We start from the raw sequence: 16,656 nt of genomic DNA on the forward strand, positions 1-16,656 counted from the left end.
TCGGTCCCCTCCGAGAACGTGGCGAAGACCCAGGGGCCGGCGACCCAGGGCGGGACGCGCCATCCCGCCCGCCCCGGGGCACCCCTGGTGCTGGTGGCCAGCGGCCTCGGCTCCGTGCACCCGCGGCCGTGGTACTGGCCTCCGGGCGCGGGCTTTCGGGGCGCGCTCCGCTCCCGAAACCGGGTAACCGCCTCCGGGATCCCAGGGAAGCCACCCGCACCCGGAGGAAGCAGGAAGCCCGGCCACGGGAGAGAGACCCCGCGCGCCCGAGGCTGGGCGGGCAACGCAGCCGCGCTCCCCGCCCCGCCCCGCCCCGACGTGCCCCACGGGGACGCGCACGCTCGCAGGCGCGGGGGCGCACACCGGGGCGCGCGCGGGCCGGGCCGGCACGGCAGCGAGAGCGCGCGCGGCTCGGGGAGGCGGCGGCGGCGGCGGAAGCGGCGAGGGCGGCAGGCGTCCGGCTCAGAGGCGGCGGTGGAGGCGGCGGCGGCGGCGGCGGCAGCGGCTCCGGACTGGGCTGGGCTGGGAGCGAGCCAGGGTCAGAGGCGCCGGGTCCAGAGCGGATCTCCCTGCTCGAGCATCCGCCCGCCGCCCGGACGCCTGGGCCGCGGAGTTGGTGTCCCGGCTCGGACCCCGGCGCCCAGCCCGGAGCCGTAACCTTGAGGCGGCGGCGGCGGGGCCGGGCCGGGCCGGGCCGGGGGGCGGCGGCGCTGGATCCCCGGCTACCCGATCGTTGGCGGGAGATGTCGAACCCCGGGACGCGCAGGAACGGCTCCAGCATCAAGATCCGTCTGACAGGTACGGCGGGCGGGAGGCCCACGGCGCCCCCCCGGCCCGCACGGCCCCTCGGCCGCCCGGCATTCCCCGCAGAGCGCCCTGCGGGAGTGGCCCTCCCCCACGTCGGCCGTTGTCCCAGGACCTCGTCACCCCCCTCGGCGAGTGCCCCTCGCTTCTCCCTCCGGCCCCGCCCCCTCGCTCCCGGCCCCGCCCCCTCGCGTCTCCCCCTCCCCTCTGCCTTCTCGCCGCCCTCCTGCCCCCACCTGCCCCCTCGGTCCTCTCCTCCTGGCCCCGCCCCCTCGCCTCCCCGCCTCCATCCTTCTCGTCCCGCTCCCCCCTCCCTCCCCGGGGTCCCCCCGCTTCTCCCTCCGGAGCCCGCCTCCCGCGCTCGTCCCCCTCCTTCCCCTCCTCCCCGTCCCCTCACCTGCCCTCGCCTTTCCTTCCCGGCCCCGCCCCTCTCCTCACCACCTTCCCGGCTTCTGGCTTCCCCGCCTCCCCCTACCTGCCGGGACGCTGCTCCCTCCCTCCGCCCCCCTCCCACCTCCTCCCGCACCCCCTCTCGGCCCCCCGGCTCCTCTGCTCCTGGCCCCGCCCCCTCCTGCTCCCCCAGTTTCGCCCCCTCACTTTCTCTCCCAAACTCCGCCCCTCATTTTCTCTTGGCCCCGCCCTCGCTTATCGCCAGCCCCGCCCCCGGCTTCTGTCTCGCGGCCTCCACCCTTTCCTTCAGCCCCGAATTCCTCCGTCCGCTCTCGCAGCTCCTCCCGGGCCCGTGCTCCTCGCCGCCCCTCCGCCCAGCCCGCTCCAGTCCCGTCCACTTCCTTTCGCTCCCAGGCCGGGCGCTCTCGGGTCCTGCTGTGCTCCCCGCATTCTCTCCTTCCTGCCTTGCACTTCACCATCACCCCCCCCCCCCCGCCTCCCCATCCCCGAGGCCCCGTTAGGTGTGGATCCCCCTCTCCCTCTCCCCCGCACACACAACCGGCTTGGGCAGCGGCACCCCGCAGGCCCCCCGCTCCGCTCGTGCAGTCTTCAGTGAAACGCCTGTGTCTCCTGGGCGGCTGGAGTGCCACCTTCCAGGGTGAGCGCCGAGCTCTGCCGCGGGCCTGCGCCGTGGTGGTGGGTGGGTGCACATGCCGGCGGGGTGCGCTGGCGGCGCCCCTCGCTCGCGGGCCCCGGGGTGCTGGACCGGTCCGCATCCTCATCCGCCCCTTCGCCTCGCCTCCTCGCTGTGGGCGGCTGCGCCCCGTCCCAGCGCCTAGCGGAGGCCGGACTGTAGTGTTGCGAATACCGTTCTGCTGGGGGACTTTCCAAACGCGAATATTTCCAGCTCTGAAGAGGAAGTGAAAAGTTTGGGCTGATCCCTGCAAAGGGGGTTTCCCCTGGATTTTCCTCTTCAGCGACGGGTCTGATGAGGACTCCAAAGTCAGAGTCCCTTTCAAAGAGACAAGTGAGCGTTTTCGGGACACTTCATGGCAGATGCATAGCCCTAAATCATTGGTGAATCTGTGAAAACCGCAATGGGTGATCGTTTTCCTTTGAAAATCCACCGTTGTTGCATGATCCATTTTTTGTTTCAAGAAGAGAATCATAATTTTTTTGTAGGTATAAAAATCCCTGATCAGGTTATGATTAGATAATATGACCAGATCAGATGATGATTTGGACCCAAACCCAGACCCTGGTTTTCTGAAGTAACGGGCATAGCCCAGGGATCTTTGCTTCTGGAGAAACAATCCTTTATTTTAACACTTCTTACTCTGTAGATGCAGTGTATACATTGTTATTTTTATGGTTACATAAAAGCCACGTATTTGACTTTGTAATGCTTGTAAAACTTTAATTACTGACAACTTTAATTTGATTTTCATTTACAAATTAAATCTATAATTGCCATCAGATTGGTGGGGGGTTTTTTTTTGTTAAAAGCAAAAGTAACTGATTTGGGGTAGAAATGTGATTAATGTTTTAGAAATAATAGGTTTTAATTACAGTGTTTGTGTCAGGTGTATAATATGTATTGATCCTAATAGGCAGGTTGGGTGTGGGCTTTTTTCCTTGTGAAAGGGAGGGCTTGGTTTGTCCTCCCAAATTATTTTTTGATTCAGGAATTTAGATGTCATGGATGTAGAAATGCTTCAAAAATTATTCAAAGAGTTTTAATATTCATTTGATGGTAAAGGATCAGATGATGAGTGTTTTTTCCAAAACACCTTTTCCCGGGTGACGTTGTTAATGACACGACAGAGTGTGGTCATTGCTGCAAGGATTGAGAGTTTAGGGATGATTGTGGACACACATGATGCCAGTTGTCTGTTGATATGAATGTACACAGAAACGTTGGAACTAGATATTTTTTGAAGATAGGCTGGGTTTTGGCCTCATCTTTAAGTTTGTCAGGAGTTTGAAATATCTTCACTTTTAGCAAGTAGGCTAGCCATCTTTCAAGAGCCTATACTTTTGTTACAAGTTTCAGAGTTTATTTCCACGTGTGATACCTGGAAATGAGACTTTTAGAAATGAGAGCTAGTCTAACTAGTGAATACCACACAGGGTAATTCACTGCAACATATGTTATAAAAGAGCTTTTACAATTTTGGGGTCTACAATTATATTTGGTGGTGAGTAGAACATTGGATTTAGAATCAAAAGGCTTGATTTTGGTCAGACCTGCCATAAACTGCATGATATGGAACAAATTATGTAACCTTTCTGGGTCTCAGTTTCCTCATATATAAAATGAGATCTTAACTCCATTTATAACATTATTTGACTCTCCTTCTTACAGGATCTGTCAATTTGGCTTATTCCAAATTACCGTTGGGTGTTTATGTTTTCTGTTAGGTCTCAATCCTGATATTCAGAAATTTGTGTTAAAACACATGACTTGTGTTTGATTTATGCCAAGCATTACTTTTTTGTATTGATTACAATTATGATTTCTTCTTTTTAAAAAAATTCCTGTGGAATCCCTTTTGTTTTAAAAACTATTGGGTAGTCTGTTGAACTGCTTTGGAAATCTGGCCTAAACAGTAGAAGAATGTTTGAGTCTTTTTATATAAAAGAATATAATTTAAAAGAATGTCTTTGTGGTATTTTAGCAAGGTAATAGTTTTTAAAGGTATAAGTAGGTTTGGGCACAGTATTTTCAAAATAGAATCTTTGTTAAAGAGCATTATCTTGCAGACATTTTAGAGTTCACTGGCCAAACACTTGGGAAACTTTTTTATTTTAAATTCAAGCAGGATTTTCAAAAACTTTGTTCTTATGTGGTACATAAATGAATCCCAGATACGGTATTTAGGCCACTTGGGCAAAAGAATGGAATTTTGAGCTCTAAGGGTTCCACAGTGCTCTTCAAACAAATTAAGTTGTATCTAATGTTAACCAGTTAGTTGAAATACCAAATGCCTAAACTTTTCTGTGCTTTTATGCCTTGAAATACTCTCAGACCTCTTTGTGTTTTTCTATCTCTTGGATTGTGACTGTGTACTGTGAAGAGAGAAAATTCTAATTCCACTTAGAGGTGGGGAGAGAAACCTCCCTTGATAGCATATGGGAATGGAGGCTATTTTTTAAGTTGTAGCTCATGTGATGTCAGGCTGGCTTGTGTTTGTCCTTCAGGTGATGCAGCTTGGAGAGAAATAGTAGTAATAACTGTTAATAACGTTAATTGATCAATAACAGGTGACATAACTGATTTGAAATAGTTAGGTTGCTCTTAAGAAAGATAAAGCTGTTAAGAGTGTTGCCTTTGTCCCTTTGTACCAGCAACGAACCTCCCTTATACAAGGCAGGCAAAACGTTTAACAGTGGCCACTCAGATAAGATGGAATTGCTAGCCATCAGGTTTTAGCCTTGCACTGCACCTGAGTTTACATATTTTCCTCAAGGTTGGCCTCAAGTTTATGAGGTACAGTCAAGGCACTTCTTTGAGCTGAATTGTTTAAGGCTGTGGAATGAGTTAAATCAAATCCTATTGCAAAACTTAAACTGCAGTTATACTTTAAAAGGAGTCACATTCTGCCATATACAGGACTATTATTGATTTTGTTATTTGACCACATTTGTGTTGTCTTAAGAAAAACCTTTTTTAAATTCATTTTCCCTTTTTCATTTTCTTGACCCAACTTACAGACTTGAGAAATGAAATATCTCATGTACTTATTTCTATCTGTACTTTTGCAGTAGTTGTGATGTGTCCCAGTAGAATTTTTTACTGCAAGTCCATTTATTGGTCAGATTTCAAAACTTCTATTTTGCAATTATGCCAGTGGTGTCTGAACTTCGAGTTTTCCTTCTCTTCTACAGGTTTTCATTTTCTCTGTTTGGTTACATTTTCAGGTTCTAGTCTGGAACATTGGGGGAACCGGGGAGGTTCTGGGGGCTGAGTCACTGGTGAAGAAGAATTTCCTCATGAATACAAAAAAGAAAAACTGACCCATAATATTTCAACATCAGCTTAATGATCCAGTTAACTAGACTGGTTGTTGTGTAACACATTTGGGGGCACTGGTTAAAAGTTAAAATAGCTGAATTATCTATTTTAGTGTGTGCTAGACTGAAAAGGAAGTACAAAAAACCTGACATGACGAAATAATTTTGGTATTTTCTAATTGAGAAACCCTAACTTTTAGGATTCTTATTTGAGTCAAACTTTTGTGATTTCAAAACCATTTTAGAGGTTAAATATTTTTTTTTAACAAATAGAGAATTAAAATTGTGTGGGGTTAGGGTCACTGAGCAAGTTAAATTACTGGTTGACTTATTGTAGGTGAGTTTCATTGAGAGAAAGCCCCTTCCTTAGGTTGGCTTGTTCTCCACAGCGCTCTGACTCCAACTGACTGGTCCCTAAGGCCAGCTAGTCAGAGAAGAGCTGCAGAGCTATGCTGGAAAAACAAAAGCTCCTAGCCGTCTAGATCAGGCAAATCTTTTTAAAATGTTAGAATTACTGTTGTGTCTACAGATGCAATTTACTCCATTTAGATATTTAACTAAGTGGAATGACGTTTCCATATTTCTGGATGAAAGGGGGAAAATCCTTTTATTGTTTTAAAACAAGGCTTAAATAATGTACAATCAGTGCGGCTGGTGATGCACCCCACTCTGTAATTCCAGCTGTGTTCACCTCCATTGCAACTGAAAGGAATTCTAATTGGCTGAGGAATGTCGGCAACATCATGTATCACTGAGCATGAGCCTATTATGCCGGCTGCTGGGTGATGCATTTCAGATGTTTGAAGCTCCTGAGTCCAACTGGAGGTTGCTTTCAGGAGCCTGGAAGAGGACGTTGGAAGCTGCGGGTTGTAGATGGCAGCCTGCTTTCTTCTTCGTATGTTGGGCATCTGCTAAATTCTCTAAAGGCTACAGTGCTTTCTTGTGGCTGAAACACTGGATTAGGAACCAGAAGGTCTGAATTCTACTCATAAACGTGCGACAGTGAAAGAGAGGGGGGTGGGTGGAATTATAATATTTTCATGACTCGGTTTTTCTATCCAAAATGCAATATACCTGCCTTTTTGTATTGCACAAGGACTTGATATTAATTAAATAGCTTGATGAGCAGTTATGAATTATTTATAGAGCAGCACAATGTAAATACAGTCCTAGATTCCTTTTACTTCTTATTCCTAAATCATCATGTAAATGCTAAGGCTAATGATGAACATTGACACTGAAGAACAACTGTACAACCTGTTGATAAGCACGGAAAAATAATGCTCAAGAACAAATTGTTAAATTCTCTACGCATTCAGAGAGTCCATTAGAGAAATCATGTTGCAAGCCAAAGCCAGCATCATCTTCACTTATGAAATCTTGGAAGCATTTCTATTAAAATCAGGAACAGTACAGGGATGTACACTGTCACAGTTGTTATTAACTAGAGGAAGACATCAGAAAGCAAGCAAAATTGCTATTATTTGCAGGTGATATGATTTTATATCTTAAATGCAAAAGAATCAGCTGAAAAGCAATTATAAGTAATTTAAAAAACCTTAGTATAATAGTTGGATAGAAAAATTTTCCATGGAAAAATAAAATTGGTTAAAAATCAATATGCAAAAACAAACTCGGGAAAACAATTTGCAATCTGTATGAAAATGAAAGTCTAGCTTCCTTAATATATAAAGATCTTTCAAAACCAGTGACAAAAAGGCCAGTAACCTATTGAGCAAAGAATATGGATAATTCACAGAAAAGAATGAAAAGGAATTTTAAATATGTAAAAAGACACAGCCCTATTCATACTAAACAAAATACCAATTAAAACTAAAGGTGAAACAGTTTTTCATCTAATAGATTGGCAGAGACCAAAGAGTTTGAAAATATGTCATGATGACAAAGGTGTAGAAAGCAGAAACTCTTTGACACTGTTGGTTGAGATGTAAGTTGATACAATGGAATAAGGAGGGCAGTTTGGTACTGTCCTATATAATAAAAGCCTAATATGCAACCAGGAGTTCGACCAGGGGGCGGGGCCTGACAGCTAATCGCCTGCAGTCCCTCCCCCAGTCTGGCCCCCAACCCTGATCGGGGCAGGGCCAGCCCATGGCCAGCCACTATGACGTGTACTGACCACCAGGGAGCAGACGCTCAACACAGGAGTTGCCGCCTGGTGGTCAGTGCGCTCCCACAACCAACCTCCAGCAGCCTCTTCCCCCCCAACCCCCACCAGCCCCCTGACCGGCCAGCCAACCTCCCGGGGTCCCTCCCCACTGGCCAGCTGGGCACCCCTGCCCCCTCCCCGCCCCCCTCCCCCACCAGATAGGCCTCAATCACTAGCCAGGCTGAGGAACCCCACCCGTGCACAAATTGTGCACCAAGCCTCTAGTATTAAAGTAAGCCTAAATGATTCTTTTCAGGTTCAGAAATCTGGTCCTCCCTAGATCTACTTTCTATGGTGAGTCCTTTGAAAGACGGGTCTTGATTCTGAATAATGGTGCTGGTTTACATTATTTATTTGGAATGTCTTTGGGGGTTGGTTATCTCTTGCTTTTTCTATATCAGGCAGGTAATTTATTGCCTTTTTTTCTATTAAATCAGTGAGATAAAAATCCTAACTATTACTGGATTGTATTTTTATATATTTTCCTACAAATTATAGATTTGAGAATTACTTGCTGACTGTTTATATATGTCGGTATTATTAATGTCTCATATCTTTTTCATAGTTTCCAAAGAGTTCTATATATTTCCTCACTTGAGCCAAAATATCAAGACAAGTTGAAAAAGGGTTTGGATTCTTTTTGAATGTGTTTTTATTTCTAGGTTAAAAAACAAACAAACATGTTAGCATGCAGTTTTTTTAAAAACACATTCTACAGAAGAGAAAAGAATACTTTCTCCTGTCTTAAATGGATAACCATTTCATGTGCAAATAAAATACTCAGAAGCACATTTAATCCAACTATAATAAATTTACATGCTTTCCCAGAAAATCAACAGTCATATGCAGGAGAAGGCTCACATTTACTCATGGGACATTAGTCGAACTCTTCTTAGGTTTTAGTGAAGGTAATTCACACTCATAAAATTAGACAAGCTTTCTGGGATACGGTAGCCTTTTTCCCTCTATAATTATGGAAGGTTGGAAACATGACATTGCTCTTCCCCGCCCCCCAACATGCCTAGTAGACACCTTAAACTTAACATGTCCAAGATAGTCTTCTTGATTCCCCCCACGCCAGAAACCGTCCTCTCCCCAGTCTTCCCCACTTCGTTAGACCTACCCAGTTGCTCAAACCAAAAATCAAGACTCATTGTCATTCATATCTAATTTATCCTCAAGTCATGTCATTTCTCCACCACAGCTTGTCTGGACTATGTCTTCTCTTACTGTCCATTGCCCCCATTCTAGTTCAAACTGTAATCATCTCTTGCTTGGACAGATGCTTGCCCTCTTTTATTTAAATGTTACTTGTAACCCAAACCACTTTGCTATAATAGTATTTATTTCTCTATTACAAAAATGTTAAAAGATTAATTATAAAAGTCCTCATTCTGGCTGATTCTAAAGTGGAGAAGCAAAGCAACTTGCTAACATTGCCCTTTCTCCTGGCTGCTGCAGCCCCTCCACTTTCCCTCTGTGTTCACGGCCTCTGGCTTCAGCTCCAGGAGCAGTGGTCAGGATGGCCAGGTGTCTGTCAGTGTAGCACGGAGCTTCCCAGGGTCTGACAATTTAGGGATGGCCAGTGACAAGTTCAGTTGTGTACAATGGGGAGAGAGATCGAGAAACCAAATTGAAGACTGACTATTTGAAAGAGTTGAGAGTACATGTTATATTGTCTTGTACGGGAACATCACATGGGTTGCTTCTGGATAACTTGTGATTTTATCCCCCTCCTTAACCATTCCCCAAGATGCTCCAACCCTAATTGCCCCATCTTAGTAAATGACATCATCAACCAGTCAGTTGCTTGGACAAAAAGCATTCCTTGGTTCTCTTTTTTCTCATTCTCTAGAAGTTGTCAACTCTTACCTCATATACCATATCCTGAATCTTTTTCCTTCTCTCCATCTCTGCTATTACCACCCTAGTCCTAGGCAATGTCACCTCTCACTGGGATGCCTGCGATAGTTATCTCCTAAATATTTTCCTGCTTCTGTATATTGAATATCAATACATACAGAAAAAAGCAGTGTACAGTTTGTTGATACTTCATGAACTGAACGTACCTGTGTAACTATATCATAGATCAATGATTTTCAACTGGGAGCAGTTTTGCCTCCCAGGGGACATTTGGTAATGTCAGGAGACATTTTTCATCATTACAACTGTGTGGGTGGTACTGGCATCTAGTGGGTAGAAGCCAGGGATGCCACTAAATAGCCTATAATGCACACTCAGACCCCCACAACAAAGGATTATCCAGTCCCAAATGTCAGTAGTGCTGGAGAAACTCTGACCTAGATCAAGAAATAGGATGTTATTAGTACCTGAAATACTCCACAAGCTCCCTTCCCAGTTTCTACGCCCCGCTCCCCAAAGATAATCACTGTCCTGGCATGCTTTTGAATTTCATATTAATGGAATCATACAGTATGCATTCCTTTGTGACTGGCTTCCTTTGTTCAACATTCTATTTGTGAGATTTACCAAACATTCTATTTGTTGTGTTTGGTTATCATTCATCCTTTTTGCAGAACAGTGTGCTATTATGTGAATGTACCATAATTTATCCTTTTACTGGATGATGGGCAGTTGGGTAGTTCCAAGTTTTTGGCTGTTATGAATGGTGCACTATGAACATTCATATGTGTGTCTTTTGGTGAGATATGTATGCATTTCCACTGGGTATATACTTAGGAATGGAAGTGCTGGGTCACAACATAGGCAGATGTTCAACTTTGACAGAACTGTCCAACACTTTACCAAAGTGGTTGTACCAATGTACATTCCCATCAGCGGTGTGCGAGAGTCCCAGTGGCTCCATATCTTTGCCAAACTTGGTATTTTCTTTTTCATTTTAACCTTTATGGTGGGTGTGGCATGGTATCATCTTGTGGTTTTGCTTCTACTTCCACTTTTCTCCAATCCATACCTTACATGGCAGCCGTAGACATTTTTTATTAACTTTATTTTTTAGGTAGGGTATAGCTTTGGTGTAAGCATTATAATACCTAAGGTTTTTTCCTCTCCCAGGACACAATTTTCAGCTCCCTTCTAGGCAATGTTGCCCTGTTGAGAATGAATGTTCTGCCCTGGTGTGTGTCAGTCACCCAGGAGGCTTGTTGAAACTCAGATTGCTGGCACGCCCCCCCCCCCCCCCCAGGCACTAGCAAATATCTTTATATAAAAAAATCTAGGTCTGTACTTGGGCGTAATATTAAAAAGGGTCAAAAAGAATTGTAGTCAAAACTTTAATAACTAGTTTCTAATTTATTATGTAGTATTTTGTTTACATATCAGGTTTTCTTCCTGAGATCTCCTGTGTAGATTCAGATTTGTTTTCTTTTCAAATAACTAGTACTCTTATTAAAATAATATGAACAGAGAGTTATATAGACTATATTATAAACCTAAATTCCATATATTTGGTCCAAAAAGAAATAGATGCATACTTTTCACACACCATGTGAGTTTTATCTATTTAATTTATTATTATTTTAAAAACAATTGTTATTCTGCTTTTGTGTGTGTTTTTTAATTGAGATATTTTTTACATATAACATATTAATTTCAGGTGTACAACATAATAATTTGATATTTGTATGCTTTGTGAAATGATCACCACAATGTCTAGTTAACATCTATCATATTACATAGTTTAAAAAAAACCTTTTTTTCCTTGTGATGAGAACTTTTTTTTAATCCTCACCTGATGACATATTTAGACAGAGGAAGGGAGAGAGAGAGAAACACAGATATATTGGCTTCCCTATGTGCACAACTGGGGATCGAACCTGCAACCCAGGTATGTGCCTTGACCAGGAATCTAATCTTGGTGCACAGGACGATGCTCAACCAACTGAGCCACTCCGGCTGGGCTTGTGATGAGAACTTTTAAGATGTACTTAAGCAACTTTCAAATATGCAATATATTTTTAGCTTTTAATTTTGAAGTAATTATAGATTCACAGAAAGTTGCAAAGAAATGTACAGGGAGGTCCCTGTGCCCTGCACTTACCCTCCCCCATTGTGAACATTGTGCGTAACTGTGGTATAGTATCAAAACCAGGGGCTTGACGGTCGACATTGGTACAGTTGACAGGGTTTATTCAGATTCACGAGTTACATGTGCATGGCAAGAAGCTGGTCTCCCTTCATTTCACAGTGACCTCAGAGCCGCTTTTGGCTCTTCCCTGTGTGTTCAAAAGGTCACTACCAGCAGCTCCCGTGGCTATCTGCTTCTAGCGCTAACCAGCAGAAAGGCTGTAAGTCCACTTCTTGAACAGCTCGCTCCTGGAGTAGGAGTCCTGGAGTTGAAACCTCTCGTCTGATTGACCTAATTTGGGTCATGTGTGCGTCTCTGAACCAGCCACTGTGGCTTGAGTGATGGGACGTGCTGGTTGGACAATTAAGGTCCAACATGGAATCTAGTAATGGTGGTAGTACTACCCAACAAAGGACTGGGGCCTGTGAGGGAACAGGAAAAATGGATGTTAGGAAGGCAGCTAACAAATAAGTAGACAATACTGTTTTTGTTGTTGTTGTTGTTTTTAAAGTATAATGATAGTTTTGTATATGCTGAGTGTAAGAATGGTAAAGCTACTGTTTAATGAACTTCTGAAAAAGGAGTACCTTCTTTGTAGTAGTGTGAAACAAAAGATGCATTTTTGTAAAAGTGCCAAACATTTTTGCCAAGAGTTAGGAATGGTGGCTTTATATATAAACTAACCCCAACAAATTCCATTGTCAATTTGTATTATAGAATGTTTCTGGATTGTTGTATAGTGTTTTTTTTTTGGGGGGGGGGAATTATTTCAATACTAAGATTAAAACAGAAATTCAGATTGTAGGAATGCATTCTTACATCATTTCTCTAGAGATAATAAGGTATTTTAAGAAAGAAACATTCATGTTAATTGTTTGTAAATTGAATTCAGATTGTGTAGAAAGAGAAAAAATTGGCTTTATGCAAGTGTATAATTTTTTATTAGATAGATGATCACCAACTCTTCCCTACGCTAAAATCTTTGAATTTATATATCTGTTCTTGATATTTGGAGCTCTGTATTTTTGCTCCTATATTCATTTTATGAAATGTGCTTTTAGAATGCTTGGCTGAGCTTTGAACCCATGCTTCAAGAAATTATTGGCTCTCTCAGACCCCAAAACTCTTCCCTCCATAAAGTCAGTGACCAGGGTGGTAAAAGCTGGGATGGAGCCAGTCTGTGCCTTTAGACAAGTGACCTCACCTCTTAGTCTCCTTAGCTATAAATATGGGTAAAATAAGTGTTGTGGATATTAAATGAAATAATCCACATGCAATATCTGGTACATAGTCAGTGTTCAATACATGTTAGCTATTATTAACATTTTCATATTTCAGGTAATCTAAGTTGACTCTGATAGAAAGTCATACCATTGTTTTATGTACCACTAAAAAAGAAACACCAGTAATTACAGTGTAACATATGATTCATTTGAAGACTTCAGAGATGTTAACATATCAAAAAATGTGTCTTAGTGGTATTTGGTATTACGGCAGCCTCTGACTTGGAAGTCCTGGAAATTGTTTGCATACCCACAGAATGATGCCATCTGTCTTCAGTTTATACATAACACAGTGTGAACTAAAATTTCTTTTCATTTTTGTTTTTGTCCTAAACTCATGTTGGATTTGGTCTCATATGTTGCGATATTGGCAATGTAATAATTACTGATTCCCCGTATAGGTTTAATAATGGATTATATAAGACAGTGATAGGGTTGGCAACTTCGGTTATTTGCTTTACCTCAGTGATTTAGGGGGAAAATGAGATATGGTTTTGGAAATCACTAACATTGGTTGAGTAAACCTATTTGGAAGCTAAAGGCAGGCTAAATGACAGTGCCTGTGACCTTTCAGAGAGCCCAAGTTGTCAGGAAGCCTGGTAAGGAAAATGCTTTTCATACACCCAAACACATTCAGTTTAGAAAGCACAATACTTATATTTGGAAGCTATGTGTGGTAGTTGATTTTCCACTAAAATGTAAATGTGGACAGTATATTGTAGTTCTTGAGACATACTCGCAGGCTATTTATGTACCAACTTGGTGTAGTAAAATGTTGGCTGTGTAATATGCTTAGCATAAATTTAGAAATAAAACCTGTAAGGATATCACACAACCTTGATAGAGCGCTATTTCTCTTGGAGCCTGGTATTTAGAATATTGTGAATGGGATATTATGAGCCTGGGTTTTCTTTTTTTAGTCCTGTTAGTCTTTCTAGAGACTTGACTGTTACTTATTGCATAATTTATGGCTTATTTCATATGCTGAATGTCAGCAGGATCCCACTTTTGTTGAAGACAACCGCATGAATGGAACAGATATGCGGTTGGGTTATCTTGTCATGAGCTCCAGAGCTGTCCCCTGGCACATGCAGTACGTAAATATTACTTGATGGCGTTGATTATGACTTTGGAAAAGACTATCTCAGTGCATCCCATATTCTAATGCATTCTGAAACAGCAGTGTTGTTTTTCTTTTTGGAAACCCAGGAGGGTTTGTTTGCTGTATTTTGTATAGGGTTCAGCTTAGCAGACAAAAATATATACTTTTAGAAGAGGAGTTTTACTTTAGAAAGTGATTGCTAAATTGAATTAACAGTAAAATAACTTCCAAAAGGAGTCATTTTATCAACTTTAGTGCTTTTCTCATTACCTGCTTAGTAGTGACAGACAGAAGCCAGCCAAGATCACCCGGCAGGCTTTACAAAAGGGTGTGATGATGGCGCTGCTACTCCAGGTGTTTAATTTCACGCAGGAGGAGTCAAGGATTTGGAGTTTCTTACATTAGAATAGGTTGCACTTTATTCAGAAAAACAAACAAACAGTTCATTAATTTGAAGCGTGTACATCACAGCCTAAAAATTATTTTAGTTTTAAAAAAGATAATGCATGCATATGATATGAAAGGATACCCATTAAAAATGTCTCCCTTTCTGCCGAAACCGGTTTGGCTCAGTGGCTAGAGCGTCGGCCTGCGGACTGAAAGGTCCCAGGTTCGATTCCGGTCAAGGGCATGTACCTGGGTTGCGGGCACATCCCCAGTGGGAGATGTGCAGGAGGCAGCTGATCGATGTTTCTCTCTCATCGATGTTTCTAACTCTCTATCTCTCTCCCTTCCTCTCTGTGAAAAATCAATAAAATATATTTTTAAAAAAAAAATGTCTCCCTTTCTCCCTGTCCCTTGTCAACCAGCTTGCCTCCAGAGAGGAAACTATTATTGCCACAGTATTATTAGTTTCTCCTGTATTCTTCCAGAGGTTTTCTGTCCCCCTTTCTCCTCTCTTTCACACAGGTGAGAGCATACTGTGTGCACATAATCAGGGATTGCTTCATTTTTGTATCTCCAGAGCTGCCTTTGTGGCAGAAACATCACTGCTCAGTGACTGTGTCTCATTTCCCAGCTGCCTTGCCATTAGGTGGGACCATGATTGGTTCTGGCTAGGAACTGTGAGAAGTGATTTGCCCCACTCTGGGGTTAGAGTAGTAAGAGCCTGCCGCTCTGCCATGGAGCACCCTGAACTGGGTATCAGAGGGTGGCACCTCTATTAGCCAGAGGGTCCCCTTAGGCCCCAGCCTGCCCCACCAGGCCCAACCTGTGTTGAATGTGTCATGATAGCAAGGAATCAACCTCTGAGAGGTTCATGTGCTTCTGCATCATATCAGCCTCTCCTGATTGATGTAACCTATTTCTCTTGATAGTTGTGAAATGCATGACACCTTAAAGGAGCCCAGTTCAAATGAACTGATTGTTTGTTAAAGACCAAAAAGGGATCTAATTAGAGAATACTCATTTGAATTAATTACCAGAAAAATACATTTTACCCCAGTTGTGTCACTGTACAAATGTAGCATATCTATCTCTCTAGTTTCTTCTTAAAATGTAACTATTGAAATAGAAAGAAAAAATAATCATTTTGTTATTTTAATGTGGTGTGTTTCTTTATAGTTCATACTTTTTGCATTCGAATTTGTTAATAATTTTCTAAAATTATTTCTAAAGCAGGATAAGTGCCAAAGCCATATACACTGGCTTCATCCAGTATTGAGCAGGAGACCTAAAGATGAAAGGAGTATTGCAAAAATATAGTTGTCTCTACTGGGACCTTAACAGCACAGGGCAGTGAGACATTCATGAAGAAAAGTGCCGGATTGAGAAGGCAGCTCCTTGTGAGCCAGAGAAGTCTGCCGTGGAAGCCGAATTTGAAGTGGCTCTGGAAAGAGCGGGGGTGGGGTGGGGGGGGTGGGCACATGGTAATAACGTAAAGGCAGAGTGGAGCAAGAGTGTGGCCTTTTTGAAAGTCACACTGAATGAAGTAAGAGATGCCAGGCAGGTAGAGGGACTAGAGGACACAGGCTTCAGGGGAGAGCTGAGGGGTCTGTCTGGATAGCAGTGGTGAGACGTTAAAGAGATTTGATCAAGAAGTGAGATGATAAATTCTTGTTTTTGAGCCTGCCGTGCAGAAGGGGTTCTTTTGTACTCAGAGGGCAGCAGCACAGCAGCCAGTAAATGGAGTAGCGTAATGGCCGAGAGCCTGGACGCCGGGGGCCTGGGTTCAATCCTAGCTTTACCACCTTCTAGCCGTGGAAAGTGCTGGGAAGGGTGTGCAGGTAAGTGCTCAGAGAAGTTAGTGGTGATGTCTATTGTTGATACTATTTGGAAAGGTACTTGGTAACAGTGAAAACTCTCTAATGAGGGAATAAATTAGGCCCCTTCACAAAGTAGTAAGTGTTACGTTACTGTGTTTATGCAAATGATGAATGGTAGTCTTTCTAGGGTGCTTTACAAGGCATCCTTTATTGGGGCCAAGTTTAGACTAAATGGTCTTCCAGTGTCTTTTAACAAACATTTATTGAATAACTACTAAGTGGTAGGTTGTCTGGCAACTAGCATACATCATGAAGTGGATAAAGACCAGAGGAACAGAACACTGTTTACCTGGTCTATGCATTGTTACAAAGTTAACATCAGATTCCCTATAGACCCTTGAAAAACCATTCCAACCAGAGGAGATGAATGTGTCTGTAAAGCAAGTTAAGTATCGTTGTAAGTACCAAATGGTGTTGGACATCCTGAAAAAAACGCAGCAGGCATTCAGGGGAAGTTGACTTAGCCCTTCCTCCATTGTACTAGCTTTAATATCTTGCTGGTTGATTGCAACATGCTTACTTAAAACCGTGTTAGAAGTTCTCATTGAAACCCAGCTGCCACTCCTCCAGTCTCGATGGGA

General features: G+C 43.5%; 1 protein-coding gene across 11 annotated transcripts in view; it reads left to right on the plus strand.

The window, feature by feature from the left end:
- Window positions 1-428: 428 nt before the first annotated feature.
- The window catches only part of SMURF1 (SMAD specific E3 ubiquitin protein ligase 1), an 86,258-nt gene continuing 70,030 nt past the window's right edge, over window positions 429-16,656 (plus strand). For all 11 annotated transcript variants that reach the window (XR_004968502.1, XM_036315689.1, XM_036315690.1 and 8 more), the window contains exon 1: window positions 429-798. Coding sequence is in view for 10 of the 11 variants with exons in the window: in XM_036315689.1 (XP_036171582.1) it covers window positions 744-798 (55 nt within the window). In the remaining variant the exon portion in view is untranslated. The remainder of the gene's footprint in view (window positions 799-16,656) is intronic.

This window comes from Myotis myotis, unplaced genomic scaffold (assembly GCF_014108235.1).
Source record: "Myotis myotis isolate mMyoMyo1 unplaced genomic scaffold, mMyoMyo1.p scaffold_m19_p_6, whole genome shotgun sequence".
Classification (NCBI taxonomy): Eukaryota; Metazoa; Chordata; class Mammalia; order Chiroptera; family Vespertilionidae; genus Myotis; species Myotis myotis.